At 45.9% G+C, this 24220-nt stretch overlaps 1 protein-coding gene across 6 annotated transcripts in view; it reads left to right on the top strand.

Annotated features, from left to right (window-relative positions):
* LOC146190496 (uncharacterized) overlaps positions 1 to 24220 on the top strand; it is a 54930-nt gene that overhangs the window by 13634 nt on the left and 17076 nt on the right. For all 6 annotated transcript variants that reach the window (XM_084600906.1, XM_084600909.1, XM_084600908.1 and 3 more), the window contains 7 exons: positions 3653 to 3967; positions 5514 to 5761; positions 9727 to 10030; positions 13336 to 13523; positions 13813 to 14055; positions 15514 to 15752; positions 20114 to 20227. In XM_084600906.1, the coding sequence (XP_084457032.1) occupies positions 3706 to 3967; positions 5514 to 5761; positions 9727 to 10030; positions 13336 to 13523; positions 13813 to 14055; positions 15514 to 15752; positions 20114 to 20227 (1598 nt within the window). In that variant the 5' untranslated portion in view covers positions 3653 to 3705. The remainder of the gene's footprint in view (positions 1 to 3652; positions 3968 to 5513; positions 5762 to 9726; positions 10031 to 13335; positions 13524 to 13812; positions 14056 to 15513; positions 15753 to 20113; positions 20228 to 24220) is intronic.

The raw sequence follows: 24220 nt of genomic DNA, 5'->3' as shown, positions 1-24220 counted from the left end.
TGGCCCCATGTTGAGGTATAGTGTACTTGGTAAATGATTGTCGAAATGTTTGTCCTTATGATATTAGCATTATGTTGTTTTCTGTGTCCCTCTGAAGTGCACGCAACAGTAGGTATGTTGATGATTGGCAGGTCAAATATGTCTCCTACAGCGTAGTTTTGTTTTTGCGTCTTTGCACCAGCCCACTGTGACGGCGCTTATTGGCAGTGCTGATCGGCTGGCCAACTGAGCCCATGGCTGCTGCCTGTTTATAACGATGATTGCCTTATCGCTTGCCTTTTTTGTTTTTCAAAGGCATCAAGCTGCAGTGGTACAAATGTGTCCTTGCTCGTTTTCATCTGCATGCCATTTCAGTTCTTCCGATATGCAGAAACTCCATGCTTGTAAAGTGCTGTTTATCGACTGTATGGTTAAGCCTAGAGTGCCTTGACATGGGAGTGGGCTGCCATCATCGTCATTGCATAATCATCGGTGAAATTATAGTGAACTGTGTTGTAGTGCAGTTAAATCTGGTAATAACGAAAGTGAAAAATGCCCGCGATTTTTCATTACATCTAGGTTATCGTTGTATGCACTTTTTGCGTGAAGGCTCAAAAGAACAATGCATAACAAAAACCAGATTAAGAATTGGTAGTAAGGAAAACCGCTGTGAAAGTACTGACAGTAAATCAGAATTATTCAAAGTTATAGTAGCAGTGAAACATTTAGTGATCGCGCTGAGGGCGCAGCGCGACTGTGGTAGCAGCCTCCATCTCTGCCGCAGCTCGCACGACGCATCTTTAGTGGAGCGGGCAAAAGGGAGGTGGCAGAGGAGTCAGACTGCGGAGAGCGCAATCGTTCGCGCAGCCCCCGAGCGCATGTTCCCACACACCCACTACCATTGCTCCAGGAAACCGACTCTGCCTTGCATCTCCAGCGCTCTCCACTGTTCCCGCTACCGACGCGAGGGAGATCATGAGCAACTGCATGGTGGCGATGAGTGCACACTGCTCGTGCTGTGTTTTTTTTTTTTTTTATTTTTTTTTTTTATTTTTAGCCTTTTTTGAGCGTGAAGTATTGTAGTGCCACGTTCCAAAAGCGAAAGCAGAGAGTGTTGCGTTTATATAGATGTGTTGTTGCCACTGAAGCACGGTGCCTTGTATTAATTATGATCGCTCATCGCATTCGCAGAGGTTCCTCTCACGTCAGTTCATTTTTTATCGTTATGAAACGTGCGGAGTTCTGCCAAATTTTCAGATTACTATTCAGCACTAGCTAAGACCTAGTAGGTGCTGCAAATTTGTTATACCAAGGTCAAGCATCGAGACATGTTTGTTACATGAAATTTTCATATGCACACACTTCAATGGGTGTGGCGCTGGGGAATTGAAGAACTTCATAATATTGAGGAATTCGCTACATGGAGGTTCATTACGTAGATGTTTAACTGTACCGCACTTATTAAGGCGAAAGCCTTTAATGCCTCATCATTGTAGACAGAAGGCTGTCAGCAGAGGTGTCACGGTTTCGAGAGCCAGAGTTAAATATAAATTAATAAACCTTGCCTCCACTGGGAATCGAACCTCCATCCCTTGCATCCCTAGCCGAGAGTTTTACGGGTGCACCACGCCCCGGATTGTGAGACGCTCTTCTTAATTCCCCTTGTCTACCGTGAAGATGATAGTGGGATTCCGCGAGTGACAGATACTGCGCCGTTCCTTTCCTGTAAACGAGTTGTAGAATGCCGGTGAACTTTGATGCGTTCAATGAAATGCTGGTTGTGTTCGACAAGGGGCACGTGATGTACCGTCATGAGTCACGACAGGTCGATGACGTCACTAGGCAAAGCTGACCCCACCCACCTGGCGCCTGATCCTGGCGTTTGTGCGGCATCTTTCATTTGCCGCTTCCTCGAACGCCACACCACACAGCAAACAGAAGCAGACCCAGATGTCTAGAAGGTGTTAGTACAGCAGACATTAGCGGCGTTTGAAATTGATTTTCAGGATAGAAAAAGCACAGTATCTGTCACATTCTCCGCGAACACATATACTACCCCCGTAAAGGAAGGGAGGAAGGTGGGAGTGAAAGAAGAGAGGGAGATAGAGGTGCCGTAGTGAAGGGCTACGGTCCACTGCGCTATAATGGCTTTCGTCTCATCACACTTTAGTGGCCCAAAGTGCCCTCTAGAATTTTTTGCATTTGCTACAGAGTTCGAGCAATATATGCCCATGGCCATCAAAGAGACCGAAGGAAATTTCATAAAGCAGTCAAATCCCCTTATAGTAGCAATATTGAAACGCCAATGAAATTTAATTGTTATAACTGGGTTATATAAAAAAAAAAGAAATGACAAACTTCCGAGCATTTAATGACAGGAAAGTGGCTTACACTGTCACATTCTTTTGGGAATAAAGTCTGTATCAGTCGGCTTTAACTGGTTTACGGTATAATTTCGTTCACATCTATCTGTGCAGGCCTCCTAACTGTTGCGCATACCAAAGTGGGGAATATTTGGGAGAATTGAAGTCTCGAGGTATTCTATCCTTCGTAAGGCCTCTTTTACATATGCTCCTGTTTGTCTTCATTGTCTGTGCCGGTGACAGCTGTGGCTATCGCCTCCTGAATGGGGTCTTTATTTTTTGTGTCTGCATTTTTGGTGTACAAGAATGCTTTGGTGCTCGACACGCTGCTGTCATCATTACATTGGTGGGCACTTCTTGGGACCTTCGTGTTACTGGCACCGTGAACAAACCCTATTTGGCGGGAAATTCAAAGAGCTTTGATCACCGAGGGAATGATGATGATGACAGAAAGGCAAGAGAAAAGGGGGCTTGCAAAGCGCATGCACCTGACTGCCCGGACAGTACATGCGGGGCATAAGGCCTACGCAGCAATGCAGACACCGATGATGTCGCCGTGATAAGCGTTAATGATTGACTGCTACTCTGAATGAGCTTCCTACCTCCTTCTCCCCTGCCTTTTTGTGGGGGAAAGGGTGTAAGTGTTGAATATCTTCGTCTGTTCTCCTCCTGTATGCTGCCATAGCGCGCAAGCGACCCTGGCGTCTATATGTGGGGTTAAGCGGTGTCTTCACTTTCTCTCTGGCACACATGCATTCTCGCGTTGCAAGCGAGGTTTATCTTGTGCAATTGTAGCGTTTCTACATTTTTATTCTTTTTAATCAGTGACCAGGTTTAAGTTTTAGAACTGATGATATTCTATGACAGTATTGTTATAAGCAGCTTATTATATCGTAGAAAACGTGATAAAGCTGCCAGTGCCACTGTTGTTTTTTGCCAGATCCGGTATTGCATAATTGGGTCTGACTGCATTTTTCTCTAAGAATTGCCTCTATGGCTCCTTCTTGCTACATTAATGTTTGTCTTGCAGCAAAAGACACCTTTATCGCCTCGAAAATTAGATCTAAAATCTTTTCTGTTTATTCATACTCTCGGCATCTTTATGGAAAATGGTGCCACTATTGGGAAGTGAACGGTAATGTTAGCATATGTTCTGGGTCTGTGGCCACCAATTTAGTTTTAGTTTTGGCCAGTGATGGCAGCAGGTTTGTTTGCATTTCTTTTTTATTATCATTTGGTCTTTCCTAGCTTGGTTTCAGCTGCCATTCAGAAAAGTTAGTTTGAACTAATTTTTTTCTTTTTTTTTCCAGAGGGCTGTGGGAACGGCCATGGCCAGCTGAGAGGACAGACTACGGTCGCTGCCATGAGCTCAGACGAGGAAGAGATCACTCCGCGACGCAAGCGAAATGCACGGGTCATTCTAGACGAGGACGAGGAGGAGAATAAGAATGAGCAGAAGTCATCGGCTGAAGGGAGCTCGGATGAAGGCAGTGGCGAAGAGGACGAAGATGAGGACGGAAGTGGCAGCAGCAGTAGCGAGGAATCTGCCTCATCCTCCGAGGAAGCGGACTCTGCTGCCGAAGACGAGGGCGGCGATGAATCTGAGTGGGAGGAAATCCCTCAAGGTAGTCCGCACTGTTAGCTGGTTAACAGCACATTTAATGTTAAGCATTGGGTTGGTCATTTACTTTAGGTGATAGATAATTGTGTTGTGATAATTGGGAAATCGCCGGTAGTTAGGTCAGTATCAAGGCCCAGCTGTCGGTGTTAGGTGCAGAGGCGTGAGCGTCCCTTGCGGTATAGGACTCAGTCTTTTGCCAATTCTTTTTAAAGCCTGCTGTGATGTAGGGAAGGATGCCATTGTGGGGTTGTGGGGAAAGTGTTTGCATTTTTGTGCTAAGGTCCTTCAGAAGGCAGGCGATCTCTCCGTCTTGGGGAAGGCTCGTTGGCATCATGCGCACCAGTGAAACATTTTTAATGTGCACAAAAACCAGTTTTATTATTACTTCTGCAATGAAACTAGCTTATGGTTATATCTCCATGGGAAAACTATGTAGAAAAAAAAAGAAAGATAAAGCATGCATTTTACTTGTTAATAATCACCGTTTATGCTCAAGCTGCAGCTACACTACTGGGAAACTTTTTTTTTTTTTTGCACTAAACACAAGCAATGCATGGAACATCGCTTGCGTCCTGATGCTCACAGTCTGAGTGTCAATAGAGCAAGGAGATGCATGAAAATAAAAGCATCGTCTATAAGCCCTTATTACTACAATACTGAAAATTTCAATACTGACATGCCCCTACTTGTTTTGCGTAAAAGACAGCTCTGGAAAAAGCATATTGCAAACAAATCTTTTCACCAATCATTTGTGTAATTGTTATACATGCCAGACCTGCAGGGTACTAAATGAGAAAGCGAGAACCGTGTAGTAGTAGTACTAATAATTAACCTTATTCCTTTGACTTATGCTGTGTTTACTTTCTTTTGGATAGCAGTTGAACTTAGTTTAAAATCACAGTCTGACATAATGCGGATATGGCAAAGGTGCATGCTGGATGTTAATGTGAAGCATCGCTACGCTTCTGGTATGTGCTGGCAGATTTCATGAGGAAAGAGCAAGTTAACGTTTGTGACAGGTCTTAAGATACTGCCGTTTGTATAGGGTGCAGTGTTGTTCTGTGAGTTCATGTGAGTTCATGTGGGCAAGAAATTTGTGATTTCTGAATGTTTATGAGGTTTGGATGATTTGAACGGTGAAAGTGCGATGCAGATCGAATCAAAGGGCAGTGAGTATTCACAAACTACTCAAAATTTCCAATATTTGCACACCCCTTATGGCTACCCATTATGAAGACATGACTGTAATAAAGATCATTTACGTGCAGTATGTTTTACTGTCAAGCGTCGGTGTAGATGCTGCAGATGGACTCTTAAGGCCTACAAAGCGCCTTGGTTTCGTAACACTTGGTTCGCCACTATCCTTACCAGATGCGGAAGCTGGGCTTAAGTTTGCCGGCCGCAGGCGACGTAGTGTTGCCTGTACGGTTGCAGTCATGGTGGAGACCATGTGTGGCGGGCACCATGCTTCGATTTGGTGTAATGTTTGCATTCCTCTTGCTCTTGGCAGTGTCAATAGAGCAAATGAACGGTTCAACTTTGCCTCACAGAACTGCTCCTGGAGGGCTGCCAGCAGCAGATGACTGTGGCAGCAGTTGCGGCAACATCCAAGAAGAGCCTGCCCGCCTCTCGCAGCAAGGCAGCCGACGCTGCGGGTGAGGCCAGCGACAGTGACCTGAGCGATGCACAGGCAGAGAGATGTGCCGTCTGTCTGAACCGCTTTTTGGGTCAAGAGGTGGGCACGCCCGAGAGCTGCGACCACGTCTTCTGTCTCGACTGCATCCAGGAGTGGGCCAAGGTGGGGGCACAACCTTGCACTTGAATGATGTACCGCAAGACTGCTTAAAGGCTATTGGCGGCTGTAAGCATGCACTTTATACAATGGACTCTATACAACAAACTCGTGGGGCATAGAAAACTGTAGCAACAAAACAGTGTGGGTTCTTATCTTTGTCATCTGGTTGTGTTCTGCTTTGGACAATGATGTTGCCCCAACTTGCCTCTATGAATCGTTCCAAGCAAGATTACAGCAACGATGGCAGCCATTGCCATAGGCAGAAAGACAGATTCTACAGAGGCCTTACTTGTAGTCAGCATTGTTCCATGATTTGAGTTTCCTCGGGTGCCATGGATACCACGAATCGGTGTCTCTTAGCATTTAAAGTCGAGGTGTGCAAATACTAAAATTTTTGATCCGAATCAAATTCGAATAAGGAAAAAATAATTCCTCTGCATATCGAATGTCGGATCAGGAAAAAAAGAAAAGAATGAAAAATTTTTAAGATGGCAAACGTTCGTTTGTTCATTCGAGATTTTTCATGGCAGTAGCAAATGAAGTTAAATTAGAATTTCGCAGAAGTATCAGTATAAATTTTTACACAGGGTTTTGTATATCAGTTCCTTGTGCAGAAAGGGCTTGCTTGAAACTGGGAGGAGCTGTCATATCACTGCAGATTATAGTAAACTCTAGTTAATTTGGCCTTCATCGGACCGGTAGAAATGTCCGAATTGAGCGAAGGCTCAAATTGTTGAATGGGCATGAAAAAAAAACAGCCGAAAACTGTTTGCATCACAGTAATTTCAACTGATGAACACCTACACAATAGTTTCAGATGAAACCCTAGTGAGAATGACATATTTTTCCCAGTATTGTTAAGTGCTTCGCTTTGTGCACAATGTCGGGAAGATTCCTCTTCACACAAAATGACCCTGTTGCATTTGAGGGCACTTCATTTCATAGTCCATGCATTCAAGCATTGTGGCGAACCGTCTGCAGTGAAACTGAGGTGAATTAGAAAATTCTGAATATCAGTTCTTCAAATAATGATTCGAATAACAAACATGTTTGATTCATATTGCAAATTTCGAACATTTGGATACCCCAAAGTGCTCATGCTATGGGGCTTGTCTGTTAATGATAACCTGAAAAGCAAGTTTAGCATCTACCATATGAACCGTATTATAGGTAGAGTAAGAATACAGGTCGACCCCCTTAACACGAAGTGAAAAAAAAGAAAAAAGAAAAAATAGAACAAGAAAAAAATAAACGTGGACAAGTGCATATATTTACAACATCGGTTGTGACCCTGCATCACTGAAGCTACGATCACGCTCCAAACTTTCAGCAGCGTCGTTGGAAGACGACTCTTTGCTGCTTGCCACCTTCCAGAGTGTGTCATCGAGTTCCATCAAGCGGGCTGCTTATGCAGCATTTCTTGAAAAGTTGCATGCGAACAGCTAATCTTGTCCACGGCACCGCACATTCTTTTCTGAACCGCTGAACTATCACTGGGAGAGCGGCCATGTTGCTGTTCGCTCCAGTGAACATCACTTTTTCTGGAAAGCCACTATAAACTGCCTCCGCGTGCCATTATACATTGCTAAAAGGCATTTTATACTCTCATAGGTCGAAAGAAAGAGTGCACGCGTAGATACATGCGCTTGGGATTGAAACAAAAAATGCCAGCAACTGCAGCATGTCGATAAGGTTTTGGCTGTCCGTTCACGAACAGGCACGCCACTTGTTGCCAGACTGTGCCTCAAATTCTGCTAAAGACCGCTATACAAGATGAGGGGCGAATTTAGCTTGCTTCTTTTGAGAAAAAGTCTTGACTTACATTCCAGTTTATATGGTAGCCATGCAAAAAAGAATTCAAACACGTTTTGGCACTGATACAGTCGAACCCGGATATATCGAACTCATGGACTATCCCCTTGAAAATCCCATGTAAAAGTATAGGAAAGCCGCGTCATATATCGAACTCAACTTCACCGGTCGTTTGATATATTATCGAACTCCGCACCACGCACTGGAAAGTGTGCCTTCCCCAAAGACGATCGCATCACCCTCGGCCGTTTGCCGCATGACGTTTTCAAGCCACGCGCGGAAGGAATGAGAGGGGACAGTTCGGCTAGGGCAGCGCCGCGCCCATTCTCCAAAGGCGCGCGCATCTGCTGTTATCGTTTCCCGCGCGCCAGCACGTGACGTTTGCAAGCCATGTGCGTGAATGAACCAGAAAGAACCGGTGGGAACGAGAGGGGAAAAACACAATAGAGCGAAGCGCAAGGGTGTGCCCATTCTTTTGCCGAGCTATCTCTCTCCTTCCTCTTTCCCGGCCTTCGTTCGCAGTAGCATGCGCGAAGGCCCGTTTTCAGACAGAACGTCGGACGCTTTCTCCAGGTGTGTTACGAACCCTCTGCGCGCGGCGGCTGATGTGGCTATGGCGCCTGCGGAAGTTAACAAGCGGCATATCTTTTTTTTTTTTTTTTTCGAGTCGTTTGTTCTTATCGTTGTGCTGTACTCGCGGCGTAGCGTAAGATATGGCGTTACGAAGCGGCTCTTTCTTTTTTTTTTTTTTTGCTGGAGTCGTTTATCCTTGCATGTATGAATCAAAGAAAGCATGCGGTCAGCTGCAATCATGACACCGGCTTATAGCATTCGCTTCAAACAGCATTTGCAGCTACTTTATCACGCTTTCCAATGATTTTGTGGCAGTAGACTACGCCTGCCCCAAGCGCGGCGTGATAAATCGAACCAGGCTTGTGCAATCAAGCCATCATGGGCAGTCTGCCAAGTTCGCTCCCCGCCGCAGCAGGAGCTATCAAAAGATAAACACACCGGGACCGTTATCCCTGCGCAGCATCTTGGCACGCTGCCAAGAAATGAGCTGCGAATGAGACAACCGAAACTGAGTGCGACATGCAAGCGATAACCTTGTTTTGAGCTGCCACGGTGGCTCGTACGGCAGAGGGAAGCAGTTCCAACAAGTTGGAAATCTTTTGCTCTGTCGCTGCCGCTCGTCGCTGAGATCGCTTAATCGCTTGCATGTGAGCGAGCTGGCCAAAAGGGATTCGATTGCAAATTGTTCACTAGTTAAATAGACGTACGAGATGACACACGTATACTTTGTAGAATACAATTTAGGAAAGAGCAGATACAAACTACAGGCGAATAATGCTATGATATGGAGCATATGTATTACTCCGGTTAACAGTAAAAAAATCAACTTTTAACATATTAATATATTCGACAATCTATTGCATGCTCACATAGGAACACAATTAATGAGCTCATCCACGCATTTAATGTCTATGGGCATTAGACGTGTGGATGACTTCGTTTTATTCCAATTCGTGCGTCACTCAAAATAACTGAACGAGAAAAAAGTTAATGTCTACACAATTTTCAGTGAGTATACCACAATTAACGCTTTTTTTTTCCTCCGAATTCTCGAGTGCAAAAGTGGGGGGTGGGTTCATTATGCCAGTGAGTTGATTACGCGACAAATACCGTATCGTTTTTTCGCATCGTAAGCGCCATCCCAAGCCGATTTCTGTATATCGAATTAGCGATATATCGAACTATTTCGCGATCCCCTTCGAGTTCGATATATCCGGGTTCGACTGTAGCTGCTGGTGTCTGCTGAATTCAGAAGTCTGCACTGGTGATGCGAGGTACATTCAGTGCTGTGAGAAAAGTTTGTTCACTACGTGCGGCCAGAGGCTGGATGGGCAGGTGTATAATTTGGTTCAGCTTTTGAATGCAGCATTTGAAAAAGCGACCCTACACGCCTAAATTATGTGGCATTCTGGGAGCTCAGGAATGCCGTCTTTTCTTTTGTGCGTTTGTTAGTGCCAAACGTTTTTGGCCAAAGTGAAATTCAGCTAATTGGGAACAGTTTGCTCTGAGCGTCAGTGGGAAGGCCCCCTTTTCTTTCCCTACTTTGCTTTCGGTCTTATGCTTTGCATTTTTTGTGTGTGCAGAACATGAACACCTGCCCCGTGGACCGGTCGGTGTTCCGGCTCATCCTGGTGCGCAAGGGGGACCGGGTAGTGCACCAGATTTCGGTACCAGCTCCTGGCGAAGGGGAGCAGGGGGAAGGAGAAGAGGAGGAGGACCTCACTTATTGCGAGGTGTGCGGCCGCTGCGACCACGAAGACCGGCTGCTGCTGTGCGATGCCTGTGATCTGGGCTACCACTGCGAGTGCCTCAACCCGCCACTGGACTCTGTGCCTATTGAGGAGTGGTACTGCCCCGACTGTGCCCCCGACCACGCTCCTGTTGAAGGTGGGCGACCCCTCTCTCGCTTGGGTGAAACTTCGGTCACTAAACCGCTGGGTGCACTTTGAACAGAAAAGCACATTAGAGGGTCTGCGATGACAAGTAGGTAAAAAAAAAAATTAGAGAGAGAACAGCTGGTGCGCTGTGAAGTACGTCAGCTTAGTAGAGAGTTTTGGTGTTCCACGATCCGTTACCATAATCCACCACTGCACGTTTAACTGCGCTTGCCCAAATCCCCTTGGCACCACTTGCTGGAAGTCGGCACATAGACCTGCCATGTCTGAACTAATCATTGCGTGTGCACCGGCCACACGCGGTAGAGGGTCACAATGACAGACTGTGGATCAAATTATACTAAATCTCTCTAGTGCTAAAAATAAAAGCAAAAGGAAATTTGAGTGCAAAACAAAATAAAATACATTGGAGTGAGCGGTTAAAAAGAGAAATTTATATCAGTCAGCTTGATGGCTATGCAGAAATCTAAGTGCTTTCCGTGGGTCACCTAACTGCTACTCATAGCCAAGTGGGAGATCTTTAAAGTCTCGGAGAGCCTCGTTTGTTTTTGAGGCCTATTGAAGCGACATAACTTGCTGTTCCTGTTTGCCATCATTATCTGTGCTGATGACAGCTGGGATGACCATGACATCCATAAGGTGGTCATCTCTCCATCATTGCTATATGGGTTTGAATTCCCTGAACCTTTGCATCACTGGCTTCCCCAGTGAAGTGATTCTCAGGTGGAAATTTGATAAGCTTGCAGTGTTGGTAGAAGGGTGATGGCAGGCAGGAAAAAAGAAACCATCTGGCAAAACATGTGCACCTCGTCTGCTGATGGGAGAATGCATATGACAAACATAGCCTATGTGTAACGTTTCTGTGGTTTTGTTACGGTTTTCTCTTATTGACCAGCAGCAGTGGCGTAGCCAGAAATGTTTTTCGAGGGGGCTGACGTTGCTGCTTAGCCCCCTCGGTATCGAGATATCTATCACTAACCTGTCACCTCTCAACTGCGCTATAAATTTCGCATGCCGGGATGCAGAGATTGCGCGAAAGAATATGTTCCATTGAGTATCCTGCACATGTATTGTTTCAGACGAAAATCATTTGTTTAATTTAGCAAATGCAGAACTGAAAATTCATCATAGCCAGTTTTCCAGCCATACAATTAATATTAGTTCGAATATGTAGTCTTTCTGACGGACCCGCAGATGAAATGGTTGTCTGCACTCTCTCCAGTATGCTTATAACTTTGATTATAATGCGGCATTTGCACTCTAACAAACTGAAGTGGTACGAACAGACGAGGACTCTCAGCAAACCACTTCGACAGACTTTCTACCGGAGCATACATAGCGGCTAAAAACACCGAGATTCAGTGTGAACAAGAGGCCCGAGAGGAAGAAGACAACGCGGCGTCAGAAGATCGAGTTTGGCCTGCGGAGGCTGCTCATGTGGCGTATCGCTCCCGCCTAGTTTTGTTCACGCATTCCATCTCTACCCCGCCGGGGTGGTGCAGTGGTAAGACGCCCGACTACTGTGCCGGAGTACCCGGGTTCGAACCCGACCTCGGCGGCTGTGTTTCGATGGAGGCGAAACGGAGTGGCGTCCGTGTGCTGTGCGATGTCAGTGCACATTAAAGAACCCCAGGTGGTCGAAAATTCCGGAGTCCTCCACTACGGCGTCTCTCATAGCCTTAGTCGCTTTGGGACGTTAAACCCCACAAACCAACCAACCAGCATTCCATTTCTGTGTGCATTGTCAGCTTCTCTGATAGTATGGCTTGTCTCCTTTCTATGGTCCAATGAACAATTTCAGAAAACTAAATGCACTTTTCGCTTCTTTTATTCCTGCCGAAATCTCTTCTTGAGCGTGAAAAAGACACACTGGAGACAAAGTCAAAGTCCAGATTGATTTCCGGCTCTGGTGGTTTTTTTGGTCTGTGGTGTATGACAGTACGAAACAATTTTGTGGGGGGCTCAAGCCCCATAAGCCCTCCCCCTGGCTACGCCCCTGACCAGCAGGGTTCATAGTGGTCCTTCAAAACCCTTGATTTATAAAACACCCATACACAAGGCCTTTGAAACCGTCGAACGTGCGGAGGTACTTGAAAGTCCTCGAATTTCATGCTCAGCTATGCTTGTCAGCTCAGCTGAACGTCTGGCAATCTTGCAAAGTCTACCGTCAACTCAATTCGATCAACATCAGTATTTGTGGCCGCTTTCTCACTGCGCTCGCTCAATCCGCTAAGTCTCTTTCTTAATTGACAGATTATTTTGCAGGCATTCCAAAAGTTTAAACACGGTATGTGTAGTGTTTCAAAGTTCCATGCTTCATGCTCAAACCTCGGTGGAGTAATCAAAGTTCTTAGTGCTGTTGCTGATTCTCTGCGGAAAACATGAATGAATTTTTCCGTATATCTTTAAGAATGGTGTGTGATGGCATAAAGAAGGCTGGCAGAATACTTAATGCTACAGTTACGAAGGAGTCGTGGAAAAAGGTTTAGGTGCATGGAGCCGTTACCCAAGTGTACTAAGAAATAAACACCAAATTCAGCAGTGAAGGCAGTTGCTTACTTGGTGACTTATGCTGACAGCTGTGCTGAAAAAGCTGAGGCTGATGTCGCATGTAGTGCGAAATCAAACAGCCTTAGGAAGACTGTAAACGAAGAGAAGATGCAGGAGCCCTAAACTGCTGACCATGAAATAGAAAAAATTCAAAAGATTTCCCAATGTACTTATTCAGCGGCAGTTTATTACTGGCAGCTACTGTGATACTGAACAAGCGCTGAGAAAGTGTAAAGAAAATTAAATGCGCTATGATTTACTTGTGTGTTTCAAGGTGACTTGCCTTATGTCCTTTGTTTATTTTCAATAAACAATCGGGGATCTTGTTGTTGAAGGCATTAATTTCTGCCCAAGAACGTCAGTGTCTCTGTCAGGGCCGTGAAAGTCCTTGAAAACACTTGATTTTTTTTTTCCTTTGAAAATGACAGCGTTGTTATAATTGGGCTGTTACTACAGAACACATGGCAAAGCTGAGAGTGCCATGGTTGTATATTGCTAGGCCTGGTATATTGTTTTAACTCGTTTTGAGTGGGTTTGACTGTACAGGAGAACCACGTTATAATGAACATGAATAGATTGAATCCTAGGATAAAACAAAGTAAAAGCAAAGTTTGGTTTGTCCAGGCTTTATTTCTGTGGGAGTTCTGTCTTTATAATACAAACTGAAAGATAGACATTTTTGTATTCACGTGGCCCCTGAAGCGAGGCCTAACTGTAACCACATCTTTGGTTCTTTCCCTATTGCAGATGAGCCCCTGCCAGATGATGTGATGGAAGAGTTTCAAGAGATGCTGGCCTCGCGGTTCAGGCCGGGCCAAGCTGGTGGTCTCCGCCGAGCTATTGCGCGCACGCGGGCCAGTGAGACTGTGCGCATCCGCATTCAGCGCCGTCGGGCGGCCTTTGATGAGGAAGCCACGAGCTCACCTGAGCCTCGCGTGAGTGTGTTGTTTGTGGAGAGGTTGCTATGGACCTCACAAACTCTAAAGGAGTCTGCCACATTATTTAGCAACCGTTATAATTGGATTGGTTTGCAAAAGGCAGCAAAGCATACAGAATAGCTATGATGTTTAAGTAGAATTGAACTTGCTTATAACAAACAATGAAATCTTACACGTTTTCACAGGTTTACGTTGACCATTGGCCTGTGGTTCGAGCTCAAATAAGAGCGCGCGTTAAAATGGATCTGCTTCATTGCCCTTTCTATTCTCTCCCCTTGGGATTCAGCCACAATCGTCATCGGCGTCCACCAAACGAACCCCTGCTAAGCGGTCGACGCCCAAGCGGCGGCGGAAAGCGTCCAGTCGCAAGACAACGTCCGGCCGCAAGCGGCGGGGCACCGGCCACCGGCGCAAGCGCAAGACCAAGGGCAAGGGCGGCTCCACCAAACGGCGCAAGACGGCAACTACTTCCAGTCGCAGCCGCAAGACACACCGCAAGAGTGGCAAGCGCAAGAGCAGCCGGCGCACCGTGAGTGTTGGCCGTTCTCTGCAGGTGTTGGGGAATAGGAATTTTATGAAGCTTCACAATCTGGAGGGCTTACAGTGATGACGGAGTTTAGCATTTTAAGCGTTAGAGTCCCCTTATATGTGAGAACGTCTGCTTGGTAGGGTTGCGCATATATTTGAACGTTTCAACATCGAAGCAAGTAATGCGGTGAATGCAGCAAGTTGTTTCACATGACTGGCCTTTATAGAACTATGCTTGCACTTAAATATAATGTTATTCAGAGTAGCGTATTACTTGCAATTAGATCATGTGTTCAAGAAGCTTGCAAGTTAAGCTTACTGATGAGTAGTTCTTTAAACGAGTGGTAATGACTGACTGCTGGGCAGTCTGAGCAGTCTGCCAGCCATGTGGGATTATAAACCAGGTGACAGTGATGATGAGAAGAGAGCGGGTAACTTGCTATGAATGCCTTCAGATGAGTTTGAGTGAACGTAAATCTAGGTTTTCATTATATGCAGCTTTTGCATGAAGACTCGAAAGCGCACTGGCTTATGGAATCCAGATTACGAAATAAATGCAAGTATATTTCACCTGGGTGAATTGCCTTGCAAAAAAAAAAATGGTTATGGCAAAACAGCTTAGTACTCGTGAAGTCATAAACAAGGAGAAGCATTGTGTGGTCATGCTGATAACACCACTCTACCATATTTACCGTGGCTCGCACAATACCTCTAGGTGAAGCTTTAAAGAGTAAAAACTGATTAAAAAAGTGAACATAAGAGAGGCATGCAGAACCTCGGTGCAATTATTTACTGGAACTCTGCTTCATTAAGATTAGTAAATATTTCCCGCTGGCTGTGTGAACCAGGCCTGTCAAACCTGCCTGAAGGCCTCCGTCATCACGTTACGGACGTGAAATTGTGGGTCCTTCAGGCAGGTTTGACAGGCCTGGTTCACACAGCACTACAAGACAAGGTTCAACGGAGTGCACACTTTTGTTTCCCTCTTTCTTTTTTTCCTTTATCTTGGCTTTGCTCGACACTTGTTTACTTCCGTCACAATATCATTAAGGCAATGCACGTACAAAGGTGCAGTGTTAGTGCGTGATGATGGGTATAAGTTTGTCAGTACAGTGCAGTCCACTTATAACGATATTGAGAAAACCGGATATTGACTGCGTCCACGGAATCCAAAGTGTACATTTTTTTGCATGTCACAAGCCTACAAATATAGCGAGAAATGCTTGAGAGTGCATTATGCAAATGAAAGTTTTAGGAACTGAAAATTACGCATTGAGTGATGAAACCTTTTTACAAAAGGTGTGAAAGAGCAGTGTCAACATTCTTTTTCCCCTGTGATGAGTGCTATTTGCCTTTTCTCTTCGTTATGACAGTGTGGTTGAATGTGCATTTGCATTACATTGCATTCTCTGAGCTACTTGTCCTGATGACTAAGGCTTTGTCATTTGTTGCTTCACAGACCCGCCGGTCGCGGCTGTCTTCGAGGCCCCTGGCCTGTCCCCCTTCGGTACGGCAGCGAATCGCTGACCGCCTGGGGCTGGCGCGACCCCCACCCGGTCAGAGCCTGCCACTCATGCGCCGCGTAGACCTGGGATCCTCTTCTGCCTATGCCAGAGGCTCGCAGGTTGTGGGCTCCACCCATGGCGTTTCCTTCTCGCTCTTTGGGGATCGGGACGAGCTGGTCTCTCTCGACGGCAGGTGAGGACTACCACCATCTGTGTGTGTGTGTGTGTCTCCTGTTGTGCATGGGTCCTTTCTTTATGCTTGTGCACATAGGGAATTTTCAGTTCGTTGCTAGTACAGTAGAACCTCATCGATACGTTCCTGGTTCATACGATTTCCCATTTCATATACTCAAAATCGCGGCCAGTAAAACATCTCCCATAGTGTTACGCTACTTTTCTCACGGTTAATGCGTTCCCGGATAACACGATTTTCCAGTCACTGCTTTCGAAATTTCTACAAATTGTGGTCATATAAATATGTTTTGCAATCAACCGGACATGTGCTAACGATTGCTCGCGATGTGAAAAACTGATCAGCGTGCGCTTACCCGCCACAGTTGCTTTTTCTGCATGGCATAAGTACAAAGGGGCTGAGCATCAAAGAAAGACAACGAGCCAACATATGAGGCGCCCTTTCTCGTGGAAACGTGACTTCATAAGGAGAAACACTGTGGCTTCTTTGCGGTGCCTTGGGGGCATAGGGGTGAACCATTTGATAACTTCCAACTACCGTAAAAACTAATTTTGCAGTTGCCCCTGAATCGTATTCACTCTCTGCCTTTGTAAGTCGTAAGTCATGATGGTAAGTCATAAAGAGGGTGTGCAAATTACACAGTTTTGCAGATATGCCCTTATAGCTCTCACTGCAATCACCTTGTTTGCTGGTGGCATGTTTTCTGTTTCAGTATACAGCCCGCTTAGCGAAAGTACATCGCGAACACAAATGTTGCTAGGACTAATGTGCTGCCTCTCTCAAGCCGCAACAAAATTCCTTTCGAACTAGCTACCACTGGTCATAGAAGCATTTAACCTTGTTACTGCTCACAGTAATTCGTTCTGTTACAAATGTGAAATTAATTGCCTGGAAACCTTCGCTGGCAAAGTGCCCAGAAAAGTGGATTAGGTGAGAGCCGCCACGCACCGATTGATGGCTGCTAGTCACGCGGATAGTCTGAGCCGGCGGTAGAACTGTCAGTGCGCAGGCCATCGTGCACTGGATTGCGTCATCAGGTGTGCTCGTCTCCATATTTAAAAAAATTGGGAACACCCTGAGCCGACGTGATGTGTGTCAGTCAACTGCTCCACCATCACCCTTCATACCGGACGTTTCCCACCGGCAGTCATATGAGACGGGGTGTTAGTGCAATTTCTTTGTCGTATAATGTAGGCTTTTAATACTAGCCCTAAAGCAATTTGCAGGGCCTGGGCCAGCTCATCGTAAAATGCGTCAAGAAGCAACTTGCAAGAGTTGTTAGTTACGAAACGAGTCCTGGCAAATGTAATACAGTCGAGCCCGCTTATAACGAGCCTGGGCGTCACGCTGAATTCGTTGTATCCAGAAGTTGTGATATGTGGGCCACTCGCAAAATAATCATCAATGAAAAAAAAAAAAAAATTCAGAAAAAAGTCGGTGATCGTTGTCTGCCTCTTAAGCGCGCGTACGATGATGCTGGTTTCAAGCTTGTTCAAAGCTAAGATGTGTTCGACCCCCAAGGCCTTAAAATATACAATATTTTTAAGTTCCTCAGTATGGTTCACTGCTGTGCTCGCGCTTACGGGCGCAGGCTCCGATGGCTCGCTGTCGTCGTCGCCCAATGCTTCGGCGTCGCTTGATGCCCGCACTTCCCGGATGGCTGTCTCATCGCAAAAAGACTCCATGACTGCAGCAGCGTCGTCTGCATCAACAAAATCTTGCCAATCGATATCGCGACCGGCCAGGTCAGCGTCAACAACGCTTCGCCACAAGTCGTCATCGAGCTGGCTTTGTTCAGTGTCTTCAATGCCCGCTTCAGCTGCATCCGGATGGAATCGGGTGTCACTTCCATCCACGCTGCTTTGACCATTTCCACCGCCGAGTACAGGGAGATCTAGAGAGGCACATTGGCAGCAGGACGATCAACTGCAATCAGCATCTGCTGCACAACACGGCGCTGGTAGGCCGCTTTAAACGACCATATTATGCCCTTATTATGCCCAGAAGAAGTAGCTCAACTGCCGTTAATAGAGCTTGCACATGGTGGGCAGTACAGTTGTCAAGAATGAGAAGAACTTTGCGCCTTTTCTTTACCATGTTGCTGTCAGAATCGATGAGCCATTCCGTGAACAACTCGCGTGTCATCCACGATTTTGAGTTGTGTCTGTACCGCACAGGTATGCAAGTGCGGAAGCAACGTGGCCTCTTGGACTTGCCGATGACAAATGGCAAGCACCGATCGCTTCTGTTCATGTTCGTGCACAGCAGTACAATTATCCGCACTTTGCTGTGCTTACCGCCAGCACATTTGTTGCCCTTCATAGCGTTCGTTTTGCCAGGCAGCATGTGGTAGAATAGGGCCGTTTCATCGGCATTATATACGTCCCTTTCGGCATACCTTGATACATGGGCCAAGTTTGTTGACAGCCACATACTGACGTCTTCGTCATTTACAGCTGCCGAGTCGCCATTGTTGACTTGAAAATTATCCCGTGGCGGAGCTTGAAGCGATGGAGCCAGCCATTTTCAGGGGGAAAATCTGGGCAGTCCAGGAGGAATGCAAGGTCTTTTGCCTTGGACAACATCAGCGGCCTGCTGATAGGCACATTACGTGCTCGAGCATCAAGAAACCACTTAAGGAGTGCGTCTTCAACGTTTGCATATGTAGCCTTCCATAGGCGCTTCCTCGTCGCGGAGTCCATAGCGACACACTTGTAGATTTTATCTTTCTCTTTCAGTATTGTGAATATTGTCAACTTTGACAAACTATACTTTTTAACCAGTTCGCGATTCTTCGCACCTTGAGAATGGTCTTTCAATATTAAAAGTTTTGTGCCCAAGTCCAAAGCTTTACGCTTCACTGTCGAAGTAGACGCTGGCGAGTCCGCCATCTTGAATATAGGCTTCACACCACTAGGAAACAAACAGCGCACCAGCACGGCCGCAAACAAGAGAAACGAGTAAACGACTGCGCACTGCACTACTGTCAGTCATGTGAGACGCAGGGATAAAGGAAAGGGGGAAGGGAAGGCCGGTTTGACAACACGATTGCATGCTACGTTGTCGATTGGTAGCAAATTTGACCGTTGCTCTGACGTTCCCATGGTGAATGAGATGTTGCTGTCGGTCCTTTCCTTCGACCTGCACGTGGCTCATGTGTGCTAGGCTTGGCTAGGGAGGCTCCCTATGCTTGGCTAGCTTTTGTTTTTTCGTTTCGGCGCTTCCTTTGCAGTGTCGCCGCTCCTCCGTGCTTCCGTCTTAGATGCCGCGAAAGATAACCCGGGAAGTCGCTTGCCGCGTTTGGCCCGCTCCTCGTTCTTCCGGCGAGATGTCGCGAGAGGTAAACCGGGAATCCGCTTGCTGCGTCTGCGCCGCCTCTCATGCCTCGGGTGAAATGCCGTAGGGGAATCGGGAATGCTGATTGTCGCAGCTTGCAGAGCACAGGATCGACGAATCTCAGCATGTGGAAAGTGGTCCGCGGCGCCAAGGCGTTCGCTGTAGCCGATCGGCTAGCCTCACATATGTTAGTTGTAGCCGAGACAGAGTGCCATAGCTCTAATGTATATTTTGACGGTCGCACCGGACTTGTTCGTGATAAGCGAGCGTTTGTCTTAAGTGGGGCCGTTGTAAGTGGGCTCAACTGTATCGAAATTGGCAAAGAGCTTTCCAACCAAATGCTTGCCGTTTAAATACAAATCGGAAAAGGTTAAGCAAACTGAACACCTAGTTAAAAGTTCCAGTTGGGACGTAGAGTCCATCACAGATAGGTTGCACGTGTACCAATGTTTAATCTTCATGCCTGCTAGAAGGCACATTATTTTCACACTAAGAGAGCTGCAGTATGCCCATTCAGCAATTACATTCAGCGAGTGATATGCAGTTACCAGTTGAAAAACCATTTGAAATCAATTGTGATGTGTAAAATGAGTGTATAACTTCTTTTTGCACACAACTATGCAAGTAGCGCTCAAAATGCAGCTGATGGTCTTGTCTGGCTTTAGTATTCCGCACAGCAGTGCAGTAAAACAATGAAATAAATATCGCGAAAGTAGCAAGACATGTGTAACCCTGGCATTCTCTTCCAAGTGGCGACGATTCGTTGTTGGCTTTGTTCCCATTCGTAAGGAGGAGGTCTGTAAGCTTGCAGAAACCTGTTCCAGGCAGCTTTTGCAGCTATAACATCTACACTACGGTGATTTTTTTAAAATGGCCCAGGCCTTACTTGAAACAAAGCATGCGAATGATTGATTGCAATTTTCGTACATCACCAGTTTGCTGCAGTACTCAGCAGTGCATTAGTGTTCAGTGCGTTGTCCTAAATGCAAATTTTTTTTTTTTTTATGTCCTGCTCTTTTTTTCAGCTGTGGCGAAGATAGTGGCAGTGAACTGATGGTTGCCCGACGACGGTTACCTCGACAATCTGTGTCCCGCGTCAAGAAAGCTATCGCAAGGCCTGCATCATCTTCACTGAGCCGGTGAGGATGCTTGTTTCTTTTTTCTTGTCTGCTGCGTATCCTTTTTCTGCAGTCCGAGTAGAGTCTATTAAAATATGGTAGCTAGAGCAACAGCACCCTTATTCAGGCTCATACTTTTGCTCCACGTGGAGCATGTGTATAAGTATTTTAATTCACCCACTTGCTCACTTGACATTACGGTTTCCTTATTTTCGACACTTGTTCAAACCCGGAAAATGGTCCAAATGGACGTTCATTCGAACAGGATTTTGTATCATCAGAATGAACGACATCATTATGCGAAAGCATGGGAAATGTATTCACACGTAATCTGTTTATAATTAAGGGCATTTGTTAACGTCTGCATACCACAGCTGAGCGACTGGGGATTGGGAACTCGACGTGTGGGCTACACACTGCAGTAAGCCGTTTGTTCTCTATGCATACTGCGGGACTGATTATCAGAGCGTCAGCACTGTGTGGGCTGCTTCCTCTGCGCACAGCGTGGCTGGCGACCTCAATGTCAACAATGTGTGGGCAGCACATAGTGCTCAAGGTTGTGGTCGCGGCTTGTGCGTTCTTATTGCCCATAACGGCATGGCAGGGTTTCTGAAACATTAAGGGGGGACGCAGGCTTTGAAAGTTGAAAAATCGCGAAAAGGTCGGCTTTTCAAAAAGTGCATATCTCGGCTGTATATGTTATAAGCTACCTTTTCTATAATTATAAACGCCTAATTCATCGTGGAACTGCTTTAAATTAAATTACAACTGGGCGAGGCAGTCCCAGAGTCGCGAGCGAACGGCAAAAGTACCCAAACTTCGCGCGCGCGCCATTTCTCTGCCGCTGAACCGAGCGCCGCTATCTTGGTCTTGTTTTGTTTGTGAATGCTTGCCCTTTTCTATGTTGCCTTCGCCGGCGGCGTTCGCAGCGTAGCAGAAGCATGGCTCGCTTGTGATTGGGGGCCTCACAGGGATTGTTGAGCTTCCCGCGTCTCGAATTCGGGCCATGATTGGACAAAGCGCGCGCTCCGTGAGAACGCGGTGGATCGCGCGACTGCTATTGGCTGCTGCGCGTGCTGACGCGGTGGCCCCTCCCCAGCGCGTCGTCTGCTCCGGCTCCCTTTTGAGCTTGTGTTCTTTGTGCGCTCGCTGAATCGCTTCACGTTTCACCATTTTTGAGATTGCCGTGATAGTCGCTCGTTACGAATTCTGATGGCGTGTTTTGAACGGTTTTGTGCACCTTGTGGATTGTCGCACGGTCGGCCACGATGTGCGCTAAGAAGTTCAAAACACTGCATACGCCGTCGTTCTGTGAATGCTGTCCGAATTGCGAAGTTAGCGAAGCGCTTTGCCAACGGTCACGGAGACGCTTCTATGCCTCTGCTACGCCAGTATTAGACCGACTGCGCTGCCACTTCTAACTGCGTATCTTTCGCATCAACGTAAGGAGCCGGCGTTTGAAGCGTGCCTGCTCTACCGACCATATCAACCTCGGTGATCTCGGCCTCCCGTATCGCGTCTGTCATCGCAAGCAATAACACGTCGTCAGCGTCGTCCACTGTTCGCATGAAAATGCACTCTCCGAGGGAATCGGGGTGGTGGAGGCACAACGTGCTACAGTGAAAAACAAACTTTAGACTTGAAAACGCTGTTTTAAACTTCAAGGGCCATTTTCTCAGAATGAATTTTTTTCTTGGTATGGTTGCTTATTCCTGCAGTATCTCTGGAACCGCTAATCGGATTCCTACCTGGTTTTTTTTATTGTGTGCCTGAATAAATTTCCGAGGGCAAGACAAGCTCATTTTTTCAAAATATTGAGTCTAGAATTTATAATGAACAATCAAAATTAGGGTAATTCAAGTCCAATTAGTGGCACTAACCTCAATGCACTGCTAAAATTTTTCAGCAGGGAAATTAAAAAAAAAGGGCTCTGTCTTGCCCTGTGGTACCTATTCAGGAACCTTCATAATGAATTTCATAGTGCCAACGCATTTTGCAAGTTCACCAGGCATGGTACAAGGAACCCATGTGAACCATTCTGATATACTTCTGTAACTTGAGTACCAATGTGTGCAGCTCCATGAAACTTTGCAGTTATTCAAATGGCTGTGCCATGAGTCTACCCTGAAAATTTCATTCAATTATCAAAAAGAAAAGAAAAAAGTTGGTATTCAAAGTATTCAAGTATTCAAAGTTGGTATTCAAGTATTCAAAAAGTTGGCTTTTCTCTCCCTCCTTAAGGGGAGAGAAAAGCATTTTCTTTAATTTTGGTCACAGATCAATGAAACTTGCAACATTTAAAGCATTTGAGCTCCTCTTTTCAAATCTGCTCTTAGTTTTTTTATACTACCTCATTTGGTTCATACCATGCAATTGTAAAAACAATGCATGTTTGTGCACACTTGGGTGACAACAGGGAGCACAACTGAACACTAAAAATAACTCATATTACTCCCAATACACAGTAGAATTCAATAAAACATTAAAAATGTAGTGTTTTAATGCTTTACTGTTTGTGTCTAGAACAAAATTCCCATGTGATGTTTCAGTTTTGCCGCTCCCAACAAAAATGCTTTTGAAATTATCTTACTGAATGTTTGGCAAAAGCTCTGAAAGTTGTTTCTTTGAATTCAGGCCATGCTAAAGCGTAACCATGCCAAATTTCATTGTGATTGGACCATATAAAGTTTTCAAATTTTAGTGTACAAACTCTAAAATTTGGACAAATGAGGAAAATAGAAAAATGCATCTGAAAGTTAAAAAATATGTTTTGCTACAATACTACTCGCTCAATACTAACAAAATTTGTGTAGAATGTTACCAAGGGTGTTTCAGATGAGTAAACAAAGCCAGAAGGCAGCAGCCCCATACGTTGCTCCCTAACACTCTCCGAGAGTAGACTCCAGACTGACTGCGACGCAACATTCGTGGATCCTGCTTCACCTGCAGTCAGCTGTCTGGCTCGTTCAAGGTTTTTGGCAGCAGCATGCACTTTTTTGCCGATAGCGATAAAACACCATAATCGCATAAACCCGCAAAAGCTGCTCGTCTCCGACGCTGATCACGCACGCTGCGATAACCAACTTCACGTTCATGGCGAAGGTGCACCGTCATGGCCGGGCGTCTCATCACTGCCATTACACGATCAAGATGCGCAACTTGAAGAATAAGTCAACGAGACTATGGTTGTCGGACATGTCCTTACGGCGGTATAGTTCCAAAAACGATGCGAGTCTTTGTTTTCCGGCCGAAGAAATCTCATCGCCTGCAGGCGGAGCATGTCGCGTGAGGTCCTGCATCATGCTGATCTTGCAGATAACTGCTTCCGCACTTGCCTTCATGCTTGTTTTTCCGCTCCGGATAAAGTTAGAAGGATCCAAATAGGGTGCATCGCCTTTGCCGCAATTAGGCCTAGCAACAGATGAACTTCCCGTCACTGGAACCTCCCCGCATGCAACTGGGGCGCCTTCCTTTATACCGATGCCTCGTAAGGAACTTCCGTGAACCAAAATAGCATTTCTTGCCGACATCCATGGTGAAGAAAGGAGGAAAACCTGGGCAGAAGCGTTGGTTCACGTCTTGGGGACAGCGGAACAAAGGAAGAGCGTCTGCGTCTGGCCATGCATTTGAATGCTTGTAGCCAATGGCAGGGTTCCGATCGTACCACGTGATTTAATGGGCCAGTGGCAGTGCTCGATATCAGCGGGAAACGATGTTTTTTTGTTTTTGTTTTTTCTTCATATATTTTTCTAGAATGCATCGCTGCCGAAATGGCTCCTGAGAGAAGAGCGTTGGGCCTACTTCTTTGCAAAAATTCAAGAGCTGTGGTGCGAAATGCGGCATGCCTGAAATTGGTCAAATTCACACTTTATGAACCACCGCTAGAGCTTTAATTGCATTTTTCACTAACTTCCCATTCACTCCTGGCTTTGTTTCTTTTTTGTTGCTGTTCTTTTTATAAATAAAAGAGAAAGCTTGGGGGAATAAAAAACGAAAAAATAATTTACTTTTTCG

Source organism: Amblyomma maculatum, chromosome 4 (genome assembly GCF_055883805.1).
Source record: "Amblyomma maculatum isolate TAMU_Amacu chromosome 4, ASM5588380v1, whole genome shotgun sequence".
In the NCBI taxonomy this organism is placed as follows: Eukaryota; Metazoa; Arthropoda; class Arachnida; order Ixodida; family Ixodidae; genus Amblyomma; species Amblyomma maculatum.
The sequence above is the reverse complement of the archived record's forward strand: the minus strand, read 5'-3'. Positions and strand labels throughout refer to the sequence as shown.